This window comes from Pipistrellus kuhlii, unplaced genomic scaffold (genome assembly GCF_014108245.1).
Source record: "Pipistrellus kuhlii isolate mPipKuh1 unplaced genomic scaffold, mPipKuh1.p scaffold_m20_p_90, whole genome shotgun sequence".
In the NCBI taxonomy this organism is placed as follows: domain Eukaryota; kingdom Metazoa; phylum Chordata; class Mammalia; order Chiroptera; family Vespertilionidae; genus Pipistrellus; species Pipistrellus kuhlii.
This window is the reverse complement of record NW_023425596.1, coordinates 387701-400214: the sequence shown is the minus strand read 5'-3', so window position 1 is coordinate 400214 and position 12514 is coordinate 387701. Positions and strand designations below refer to the sequence as shown.

General features: G+C 43.0%; 1 protein-coding gene across 4 annotated transcripts in view; it reads right to left on the bottom strand.

Moving 5' to 3' along the window:
* LOC118713949 (zinc finger protein 234-like) overlaps positions 1 to 4160 on the bottom strand; it is a 71136-nt gene extending 66976 nt beyond the window's left edge. For 2 of the 4 annotated variants that reach the window (XM_045578182.1, XM_045578183.1), the window contains exon 1: positions 4083 to 4160. In XM_045578182.1, coding sequence (XP_045434138.1) covers positions 4083 to 4115 — 33 coding nt within the window. In that variant the 5' untranslated portion in view covers positions 4116 to 4160. Of the gene's footprint in view, positions 1 to 3851; positions 3858 to 3994; positions 4013 to 4082 lie in introns of those variants that run through there. The other 2 variants (XM_045578185.1, XM_045578184.1) reach the window with 2 other exon arrangements.
* Positions 4161 to 12514: the final 8354 nt, after the last annotated feature.

The window sequence follows — 12514 nt, the reverse complement described above, 5'->3', positions numbered from 1 at the left end:
AACTTACACCTAAGTGTTTATAAAACTGTTATTCATAAGAACCCCAAACAGGAAACAACTAAAATGTACACCTATGTGAGTGAATGGATAAAGTGTAGTATATCCTCAATAAAATATTCATGGGCAAAAAAAGGAATGAAATTATGATATATACTACAACAGTGGTAGACAAACTTATTAGTCAACAGAGCCAAATATCAACAGTATCAATGACTGAAATTTGAGAGCCAACTTTTTTAAACTCAAACTATATAGGTAGGTACATTGTTATTAACTTAATTAGGATACTCCTAAGCTGGCCTTTGCTAAAAACTCGAGGGGCCAACAAGCCGCATGTGGCTTGTGAGCCACAGTTTGCCAACCACTGTACTACAACATGATCTTGAAACATTATATGTTAAAGAGCCAGTCTCAAAAGACCACATATTGTAGTATCCCATTTAAATAAAAGGTTGAAAGTACAGAGACAGAAGTAAACTAGTGGTTGGTCTGAGATGTGAGAACGAGAATTAACTATATGTGAGAACAAGCAGAGAGAACTAAGTTGGTGGTGTAAGTAAATGCTGGTACTCACATCCTCCCACAACCACTTCAAAGTTACAATTAAAGTACAGAACCACCATCATCCAGAACCCCCTGAAATCTGGCTGAATGGAAGTCCTACAACTAGAAAAGTAAAGAAGAAAGTGCATCTAGACTGGCAGGAGGGGCGGAGGCACAAAACAGGCTGGTCCAAGACACATGTGGTGTCTTTTTGTTTGTTTGTTTTTTACTCGGGAGGGATAGATGTATTGGCTGAGGAGGTCTCCCGTGAGGAGCAAGGGGTCCCAGCCCCACAGCAAACACCCACTCAGGGTTCCAGGGCTAGGAAGAGAAGTCCCCGTAACTTTGGGGTGTAAAAACCACCAGGGATTGTGGATGAGTGATATGGAGGCTACTGGAGACCCAGGCAGTTGCTCTTAAAGGGCCAGCACTGGAGTTACACAGCCCCGCTCCCTCTGAGCTCCAGCACTGGGCAGCAGCACTAGGGAAACCAGGGACATATGGGGAAGAACCAGATTGTCTGGCATTGGGGCAGGAACAGGGGGGCAGCTTTTTCCCAGACAGGGGTGCTCGCAGGGGTCATTGTTCCTGTGCTGGGACCTCCCTCATTCCAGAGCTGACTGGCAGCCATATTTGAGTTTCCATCAGTGAGGCTCACACTCTTCACTCCACCCTGGTGATTCCCTGAAACCCTGCCCCCTCCAACTTGCAGCCCCACCCAAGTTGTTTGCAGTGGCTTTTCCATCTGAATGGCCTGTTCTGGTTCAGGCTTCAGACTTTCCTAAAATTTCTCAAGAAGCAGCTTGTGTTAACATGCCCCATATCTATCAATAACATGCTCAAAACTTGGTACTAGCACCAGCCTGCCTTGTTTCAGTTTGGCCTAGCCTGGCACCTCCAAGCCCAATACTAATACAAATAGCAGCCATCTGCAGATCCCTCTGTAGCTCCTGCTGGGTGGTCTGAGGCAGTGGCTGACTTTGCACCTCCCAGAAGGCCCCAGAGCCAGTGTACCTGGTGGACAGCTTCAGACCATACCAGATTACAACTCTACACATCACACACTTAAGGGGCAAACTCAGTGAACACCAAAGCCCCACCAAAGCAAGTCCTGCTCCATAAGAGTGTCTCCTGCACAGTGGCTCTTCCACTTTAGTCGCAGCTGGTCCTCACAGCCAATTGGCCTGGAAGTCAACTCCTTGCAATCAAGACTCAACTACAAGACTGTGCACACAACTCACACAGAAGCACACCTAAAGGGCCAGCTCAGGTTCTGGGGAGACTGAGTTACTGGGCCCTACAGGACACCTATTACACATGGCCAATCTACCAATTCCAGGAGACATAGCAACTCAAATTAATACACAGAAACAACACAAGGAAGCAGCCAAAATGTGGCATAAAGAAACATGTGACAAATGAAAGAATAGAAGAAATCTCCAGAAAAAGAACAAAATGAAATGGGAGCAAGCAAACTACTAGGTACAGAGTTCAAAACAATTATAAGTTTGCTCAAGGATCTTAATGAGAGGTTCAAGACTTTCAAGAAACTTAATGAGAATTTCAAGGATCTTAGTGATAATTTTAAAGATATGAAAAAGGACCAGTCAGAAATTAAACATATACTATCTGAAAAAAGAATAATTTACAAGGATTCAACAGTAACATAGAGGATTCTAGAATCAAATCAACATTTTGGAATATGAGAAAGCAAACAAACAAAATCAAAAGAGCAAAAAACAGAATAAAAAAATATGAAAATAGTGTAAGGAACCTCTGGGACAACTTCAAGCGTATCAACATCAGAATTATGGGGGTGCCAGAAGAAGAAAGGAAACAAGATACTGAAAACCTAAATGAAGAAATAATAACAGAAAACTTCCCCCACCTGGTGAAAGAAATAGACTTACAAGTCCAGGAAGCCCACAGAACCCCAAACAAAAGGAATCCAAAGAGGACCACACCAAGACACATCATAATTAAAATGCCAAGAGCAAAAGACAAAGAGAGAATATTAAAAGCAACAAGAGAAAAAGTTAGTTACCTACAAGGGAGCACCCATATGACTGTCAGCTGATTTCTCAACAGAATCTATGCAAGCCAGATTAGAGTGGCAAGAAATATTCAAAGTGATGAATAGCAAGAATTTACAACCAAGATTACTCTACCCAGCAAGGGTGACATTCAGAATTGAAGGTCAGCTAAAGAGCTTCACAGATAAGAAAAAGCTAAAGGAGTTCTTCCTCACCAAACCAGTATTACATGAAATGCCGAAAGGTATTCTTTAAGAAGAGGAAGAAGAAGAAGGTAAAGATGAAAACTGTGAACAACAAATACATATCCATCAACAAGTGAATCTAAAAATCAAGTGAATAAAAAATCTGATTAACAGAATAAACTGGTGAATATAATAGAATCAGGGGCATAGAAAGGGAGTGGACTGACAATCCTCAGAGGGAAGGGGATGTTGGGGGTGGGGAGGACAAAAATCGTACCTCTATCGATGTCAGTGAGGGGGGCGTAATGGCATGGGGGTGGTGGGAACTGGGTGGATGAGAGGAACAACTGTAATAATCTGAACATAAAGGTTTTAAAATAAATACATAATAAAAAATAAAAATAATATTTTTAAAGGTTAAAAAAATAAAAAATAAAGTAAATATGCAGAATAGAGCAAGAATAAGGAACTTATATTAGAACAAAGCAGCAGGTTGGGTGTTGCAAAGTCACATTCTTTAGAGGATGGCAAAGGTCCATCAGACAGCTGATCTAACCTAACTGGTGCTAATCTGGAGATTCCTGATTGACTAGTTTAAGATTCCACTTCTGGGAGTGCCGAAATTGTCAGTAAGTCTCAGTTTGGTGACAGGAGACTTAGCCTAATTGACTCCCTTTGGGGCCCTGTCCTGTTTTTAAACATCTCCGTCCGAGAAATCAGAGATGTACAGTGGTGCCTCCCCCACTCCCTCCTCCTTTACAGCCAGACATGGTTTGGAATTCTAGCTTCCTACAGAGATCAGAGAGAAACGCCTCGGGCACCGCAGATGGAGCTCTAAAGTTTACAGTCTAAACCCCTCGGACTCCATGGTTTTCGGGAAAATGAGCACCTCCGAGAGCTAAAAAGTACTGACAACAAGAAGCCACCACTCACCACCTGCTAAGAACTGCCTGGAGACTTTCACTTAAACTCCCGTTGAAAACTTAAACCACTGTACTAATAAAGAAGATAGTAATGTCATCCCAGTTTCACAGGAAGACATCGGAGACAGGAATTTAGGTATTTCGTCCCAAGTTCTACCTGGGGAGACCGCAGAGCAGGGCGGGTGGAAGGTGCGCGGCCCGGGGAGGCGGAGAGCGCTGGAGAACCAGACCCAACCGCCCCAGCGCAGACGGGCTCCGCCGAGGGGAGTGCCTGCCGCCCAAGCCCCGACACCCCCGCTTTCGATACAACCTCCTTCTCCTCGGGCGATGGCCGGCCGGGTTGTACCAGGATCCGGAGAAGTTCGGATGGCTGGGCGAACACGGAGCCGACTTGCCGCCAGTGCAGGGAAGGCAGCCGGTAACCTGGACATCCAGAGAGGAAGCGCAAAGCTGGAAATACACTTCCCAGAATTCCTCTGGCCGAGCGGTGCCTATGCGGAAGTGCCCGCGTCTCTGCGGGACCAGTGGACTACATTACCCAGAAAGCCACTCGCCTCAAGCGGAAGTGCTCGGTACTCTATGGAGATGGACCACCGGGACCGGGAAAGTCGTGAGAACTAAGTTCGCCCTGTCGCCCTCAAGGTGGTAACGTGGAAAACTACACTGAGGCCTCGTGTTTCCCTTTCCTGAACCCACCAGCAGGAATGTTTCGATAGGCATGACTTCCTGAAGTCTAAATGCCTTCAATGATTACAGAGCCACGAAATTAAAAATTAATCTCAAACTAGGAAATGTCCAATGTATTGTAGTAGGGGCAGTAGGGAGAAGGTAAAAGGAGGGTAACCCTGAGTATAATCTTAACTGTATGAGAATTAAAGCTGGGTGTTTGAAGAATGGGCGAGGTCGAATGTGGAATCCTTTAACACGACCCGCATGGTCAGGGCCCACTCAGGGTCCGGTTTCTTTTGACAGAAGCCAAAGCTTCACTAAAATGAAGAGACTGGAAAAGAGTTAATTTGGGAAAATGGGGGCCAGGAGGGAAGTTCACCTCTAGTGGGAAGACTAACCCCGCTCTGGCCTTTTATCATTCCTTTTATTGAGATTCTGAGACAAAGACATCTCTTAGGCAGGAAGTTCCAACAACAGAAAATCAACAAGAATTTACATATGATTAACAAATTAAAGTTGCCTCAACCACAATGAGTTAATAGCTCTGACCATTCAGAGCCATCAAGGTTGGCTAGGTCTTTCTACAATTTACTACCAGTGACTCAACTTAAGAGTCAATGAGTTAATAGCTCTGACCATTCAGAGCCATCAAGCCTGACTAGCTGTTTTTACATTTTATTACCAGTGACAATGTTAGGTTTCAGTTCCCGGCAGTAGAATGGTTTCGGAGAGGCAATGATGTGCAAAGAAGGTATTAACCTCTCTTATTCTTGACGTGGTGGTACCAGTGGTTTGGTAGGTTATAATGCTACAATCAGGAATCACAAGTAAGGATATTAAATTCTATTGGTCATAATTAATTAAATTGATTAAATTATGCCGAAGCCGGTTTGGCTTAGTGGTAGAGCAGACTGAAAGGTCCCAAGTTTGATTCCAGTCAAGGGCATGTGGGCACATCCCCGGTAGGGGGTGTGCAAGAGGCAGCTGGTCTATATTTCTCTCTCATCGACGTTTCTATCTCTCTATCTCTCTCCCTTCCTCTCTGTAAAAAATCAATAAAATATATATTTAAAAAATAATAAAATAAATTAACTTGAGATATCACTACATTCTCACAAGAAAAGCTAAAAGGAACTTAAAAGACAAAACAACAACAATTAAAAAAAAAAAAACTTAGCAAAATGCCAAGACTGTAGCCCTGGCCAGCTTGGTTCAGAGGACAGAGCATTGTCCTGCGGACTGAAGGGTCCCAGGTTAATTTCTGGCCAAGGGCACATGCCTTGGTTGCAAGCTCCATCCTCAGTAGGGGGTGTATAGGAGGCAGCCAATCAATGATTCTCTCTCATTGTTGATGTTTCTGTCCCTCCTTTCCCCTTCCTCTCTGAAATCAATAAAGAAATATATATATAATTTTTTTTTAAATGCCAAGACGTCATGCTGTGGATTAAAAGGGACCACGTGCTAATCTGACAAGCTCAGAGAAGCCTGCCTGGGGCACTTGCAAACTCAGAGACCAAAAGTAACCACAAAGGATGGTCTGAAATGAACACTTTTGTAGTCATGTCCTGGGCCAGCATCTTCCCTGACAAAGGTCAATCTTTACCCTAATGGAGCCTGTCTATTGTCTTTTTGCATCTAGAATAACATATCATTGAATGTCAAAGTTGTTTTCCTTTTTTTCCAGACCCCTCAAAGCATGGGCTCCTCCTCAAAAACCACAGATTCCCTCATTGTTATTGAGTTCATTGTTAATTGTTAATTATCCTGTACCCACCTATGTAAAAGAAGTATGTATCTATCATTTCACTTTTATCCAATCCCAGAAGTTTCTGCCTTGCTTTCTCCTGCCTCCCCAATCTAGCAACAATGGATTTCATGTAACTCATGTAGGACTCATATTTTTATTGTAATGCATAAAATAAAGTACAAAAATGCTATTCTCTGGAGCATTATCTCAATCTGAGATTTTGCTTCCTGGCATTTACTGATATTTTGGCTCAAATAAATTCACAAAATTTTTTCCACAGGTTTGAATGTTTCTTATATTGACAACTAGAGACCCATTGCAGGAAGATTCCTGCAAGAATAGGGCTTCACTCCCTTCTCTGCTGCCTCCCTCCCTTCTCCACCACTTTGCTCACTTCTGCGGTGCTTGGCTTCCTTCAAGACTGCCTTCAGTCTTCGCTCCTCACCTACATATGCAAATTAACCAACATATTTGTTGTGTTAATTTGCATACACACTCCTGATTGGCTGGTGGGTGTAGCAGAGGAATAGTCAATTTGTATGTTTCTCTTTTATCAGTGTAGATACTGTTCTTTGTAGTATAAGTTGGTACAACCATTTTATTTTATTTTATTTATTTATTTTTAAAATATATTTTTATTTATTTCAGATAGGAAGGGAGAGATAGAAACATCAATGATGAGAGGGAATCATTGATTGGCTGCCTCCTGCATACCTCCCACTGGAGATCAAGCCTGAAACTGGAGCGTATGCCCTTGACTGGAATCAAACCCGGGACCTTTTATTCCGCGGGCTGATGCTCTATCCACTGAGCCAAACCAGCCAGGACTACTTTGGAATATTTTTTTAAAATTATTGATTTCAGAGAGGAAAGGAGGGAGATATAGAAACATCAATGATGAGAGAGAATCATTGACTGGCTGCCTCCTGAACACCCCACACTGAGGATCAAGCCTGCAACCCAGGCACGTTCTCTGATGTCGAATTGAACTGTGAACTCCTGGTTCATAGGTCAAAGCTCAACCACTGTGCCATGCTGGCTGAGCTACTTTGGAACATTTTTTAAGGGAAAGCTACTAAAGCTAAAAATATTCATATGTAGCTAAAACCAGTTTGGATCAGTGGATAGAGTGTCAGCCTGCAGACTGTGAGGTCCCAGGTTCGATTCTGTTCAAGGGCATGTATCTTGGTTGCGGGCACATCTCCAGTAGGAGTTGTGCAGGATGCAGCCGATTGATATTTCTAGCTCTCTATCCCCCTTCCTTCCTCTCTGAAAAAAATCAATAAAATATATATATATTTTAAAATAAAAAAAATAAAAATAAAGTGGAGAGATCCAAGATGGCTGCACCCAGGTGAACACCTAGCCGCAGCCACACACAACAATTTCAATAAAATACAACTAAACTATAAAACGGACATTGCCCAGAACTACAGGAAGGTTGACTGACTGGAAATTCTACAGTGAGAAGCAAGGAGAAAACCAGAAGGAGGTGCGGAGGAGCTGGAAAAGCCAAGGTACGGAGACACTGCACACGGAGAGGACAGAGCCGGAGAGGAGGGAGGCCGAGTGCCTGGCGGGCGTTCCCTAGCAGAAAGGAGATAAAACTCTGACTGTGCTGGGCCCCCGACTGCTCTGAACCCCAGTTTTAGGCCAGACCCCGGGGACTCAGGCTCAGCCATAGGGAGCTGGGCTGTAAGGCGGAACCCCGGGGAGAGGCGAAAGGAGGTCCCGGAGGCGCGCACATTGAGTGCAGAGAAGGGAAGGTCGGCTGTGCTGCAGGATTGCCCTGACGGGAAGGAGACTGGGGCTCCAGACTGCTCTGAACGCCACCTCCAACTCCACTTCCAACTGAACTGAACCCCAATACCGGGCTCATTGTGGGAGAGCATAGACTGTTTGGCAGCAGGCGAAAATCGAGGGCACCTTTCTCTCAGAGGCACCGCCAGCGAGCACTGAAGGACCCGCATAGGGCGGGGCTGACGGAAGCCAAAGCTGCAGGCTCCACCCTGAAACCCTGTGCCATCTGTAACTGAGAAATGCGACAACAAAATAGATCACAAACGAAAGAAATGGAGGACAAAAAGCGTCTAGATATAGAGTTCAAATCTACGCTTATAAGGTTTTTCAAGAATTTCCTAGAAAAGATGGATAAGGCCTATGAGGATATGAAAAGAGATCAACTAGAATTAATAAGGAGTCAACAAGAAATTATAAGCGATCAACAAGAAATAAAGAATACATTGTCTGAAATAAAAATATTTTACAGAGTCCTAAAAACAGAAGGGAAGATTGCAAGAATCAAGTCAAAGATTTGGAACATAAAGAGCCAGAAGACACTCCTCCACAGAAGCTAGAAGGCAAGAGAATCCAGAAAATTGAAGATAATGTAAGAAACCTCTGGGACAACTTCAAGCGAACCAACATCAGAATTATGGGGGTCCCAGAAGATGAGAGAGAGCAAGATATCGAAAACATACTGAAAGAAATAGTGACAGAAAACTTCCCCCACCTGGTCAAAGAATTAGACTTACAAGTCCAGGAAGCGCACAGAACTCCAAACAAAAGGAATCCAAAGAGGACCACACCGAGACACATCATTATTAAAATTCCAAGAGCAAAAGACAAAGAGAGAATATTAAAAGAAGCAAGAGCAAAGAAGGTAGTAACCTATAAAGGAGCACCTATACGATTGTCAGCTGACTTCTCAACAGAAACCATGCAGGCCAGAAGGGAATGGCAAGAAATATTCAAGGTGATGAATAGCAAGAACCTACAGCCAAAAATAATCTACCCAGCAAAGCTATCACTCAGAATCGAAGGTCAGATAAAGAGCTTCACTAATAAAAAAAAAGCTAAAGGAGTTCATCACCACCAAACCAGAATTATATGAATTGCTGAAGGGGGTTCTTTCAGAAGAGAAAGTAAACAAAGATAAAAATTATGAACAACAAATAAGTAACTATCAACAAGTGAATCTAAAAACCAAGGAAATTAAAAAAATCTGATGAACAATATTAACTGTTGAATATAATAGAATCAGAGGTATGGAAGGGGAGTGAACTGACGATTCTTGGGGAAAAGGGGAGAGGGGGATGTGGGAAGAGACTGAACATAAACTGTGCACCTATGGATGAGGACAATGGGGAGAGGGAAAAGGGCAGAGGGTGGGGTGGGAACCTGGTGGAGGAGAGCAATGGTGGGGGAGGGGGGAAAGGAACATTTGTAATAATATGAACAATAAAAACTTATTTAAAAAAATAAAAATAAAAAAATAAATAAAAAATAAAGTGGAGGCAGGGACTAAGGCTAACTCTGGGTAGTTAGTGTCAAAACTGAACCGAATCTCTGGACATCCCGGCGGAGGTGGAGAGTTGGGGAAGTGGTGTGGGAATCCCCTCCCCTCTCCACACACACACATTTGGTGTCAGCAGTGTTGAGAGGAAACAGTTTGTTTGTTTATTTATTTATTTATTTATTTAATATATTTTATTGATTTTTCACAGAGAGGGATAGAGAGTCAGAAACATCGATGAGAGAGAATCATCAATCAGCTGCCTCTTGCACACCCCCTACTGGGGATGTGCCCGCAACCAAGGTACATGCCCTTGACTGGAATCGAACCCGGGACCTTTCAGTCCACAGGCCGACGCTCTATCCACTGAGCCAAACCAGTTTCGGCAAGAGAGGAAACAGTTTAAAAACTCAAATCCAATGCCCTTACCTTTGGCCATGTTAAATAGACCTCAGGGAATCTGCCAATTCCTATTAAATTTGTAAACACCCACCAAGTTCCATTAGAGAACGTATTAAGGAATTATGACCTTTTCATTGTTGTTGTTAATCCTCACACATTGGTTTTTAGAGAGTGGAAGGGAGGGGGAGAGACACACAGAGAGAAACATCGATGTGAGAGAGACACATGTTGTATTAGGCTACTGACATCTCAAGGTGGTCCCTTCAAGGGAAGCTCTGTCTGCAGGTGGGCCAATAATACAGGAAAATACTCCAGAGAAATTCAACAAATAAAACAATAGTCTATGATTTCATTTAACTACTAAGATATTCCAAGAGACTTCCTGAATCTCCATTGATTCTTCTGGCTCCTTTTGCTGGCTGAATTAACATTATCTGGCCCCACATTACCTTCCAGGAAGCTATCATAATTGCTTTGGGTCAACTTTGCAAATGTGGTCTCTTTCAAATGTAAGTTTGTTTATAAGAAGACCTGGATGCCTGGCCAATGTAGCTCCAAAGGCATCTATCTGATCAATATGTCTCTCTGACATACAGTAGATATTTTTCTCTCTCCCTCTCTCCTTTCCACCCTCTCTAAAAATCAATGGAAAAAATATCCTCATGTGAGAATTAACAAAAAATTGTCCATACAGAAAGATCCAAGGCATCTACACAACAGTTACTTTAACTAATATGCAAGTTTGACAAGAATGTGGGATACAAGGTCAACATAAAACAGTCCACTGAATTTCTATATACTACCAATGAACAATTGGAAAATAAAATTTGAAAAATAAGTACTGTTTAATTTGACACCAGAAAACATGGAGAACTTAAGTATAAATCTCATAAAATATGTGTGGAATCTATATGCTCAAAACTACAAGTTACTGATGAAAGAACTTAAAGGAGTCCTTAAAGGCAGGACATACAAAAAAAAACTGTAAAAAATCAAGACCAAGAAAATAATTCACAAAAGGAAATAGGATATATGGGAAATCAAATACGTACAAATAAAGAAGCCCTGGCAGATTGCTCAGTGGTTAGAGCATTAGCTCTTGGACCAAAGGGTCATGGATTCAATTCCCAGTCAAGGGCACATACCTGGGTTGCAGGTTCAATCCACGCCCCATGGGAGAGGCAGCTGATCAATATGTCTCTCTGACATAGATATTTTTCTCTCTCCCTCTCTCTCTTTTCCACTCTCTCTAAAAATCAATGGAAAATTATCCTCATGTGAGGATTAACAACAAAAAAGAGCAAGAAAAGAACCCACAAAAGAAAATAGAGTATATGAACAGCAAACATTCACATATAAAAATGCTCATCATAGCAACTAGAAAAAATATAACAAGACCAAAATTAGACAGCACTATAAACTGTAGACAATGCCTGGGAAAGCATCTAAGCAAAGATCATTGGCCCAGTCCAGCAATGTCAGCAAAGCCATATCCTGGAAACATACCTGGCCAAAGGCAGGAATGTTGTCAGTCCTGACCTTTAGCTCAGGCACCAGGGGGTGGGTGCCATTATCTAAGTTCAGCCAGGTCCCAGGGGCGGACACAATTATCCAGGCTCAGCCAGGCCTGACAATTATAAGAAGCCACAAGAATGAAGAATTGAAGCTTAATCTTTAAAGCATGACTTTAACATAATTTCCATGGTGTCAAACTGTATAGAATAAGCACACTATACTAGCTCTGGGTCACTGTCTCTCCTCCATCCAAGAACAGTGTCCCTCCTGGTCCCAGCTTTACTTAATGTCTCTGTGTCTGTCTCTTTCCTTTTTTTCAATCCCCAGTTGCCTCTACTCAGATCTTGTTCACTCTCAAGCCATGCTGGATGCAGCTAAAAAATAAAAATAAAAAACCATAATAAAGCAATTGAAATGCTAAAAATAAAACTCTGATATGCACTGATGGTGGGAATGCAAAATGTTATGTCCATTTTATTTTTTAACATCTTATTAATTTCAGAGAGAAAAGGAGAAGGAAAGAGATAGAAACTATTGAGAGGGAATCATTGATCAGCCCTCGCCTGCATGGGGAATCATTGATCAGCCCTTGCCTGCCCACTGGGGAATCGAGCCTGCAACCCGAGCCGGTGCCCTTGATTGGAATCGACCTGGGACTCTTTAGTCCACAGGCCAACGCTCCATCTGTTGTGGGGTCGAACTCTGGGTTCAAAATAAGACCGCCGGAGAGTGGTTAATTAATTTAAAAAAGCAAGCAAGGATTTATTGAACTGGCCAGGACAGCCACAAGAGCACCACACGCAGGTGGACTCCAGACGACTGCCCCGTTTCAGGGGTAGGCAGTCCCTTTTAAAGGTTTAAACCGCAAGAATTTTCCTTTTGTTCCTAAATCCTAAAGACTAAATTCTAAAGACTGGGGACAGCCCGCAGGGTCGGTTCCCAGTCACATTCTGCTGGACATTGGAATGCGGCAGAAGCAGAGCTCAGCGGTTAGACTCTAAAGATTATCTACAGTTTCTATCCCTGAAGCTATTGAGTCAGTGGGAATCAATCTCCTGTGGTCCTGGCCCCTAGGCAAAGGAAAATTGCCTTAGCCTCCAGGTCTCCACCTGGAAGCTGAGGTAAGTACCCTGTGGTTTAATCAGATACAAGGGGGGGGGGGGGGGGGGGGGGGGGGGGGGGAGAAAGGAAAGGGTGTTTGA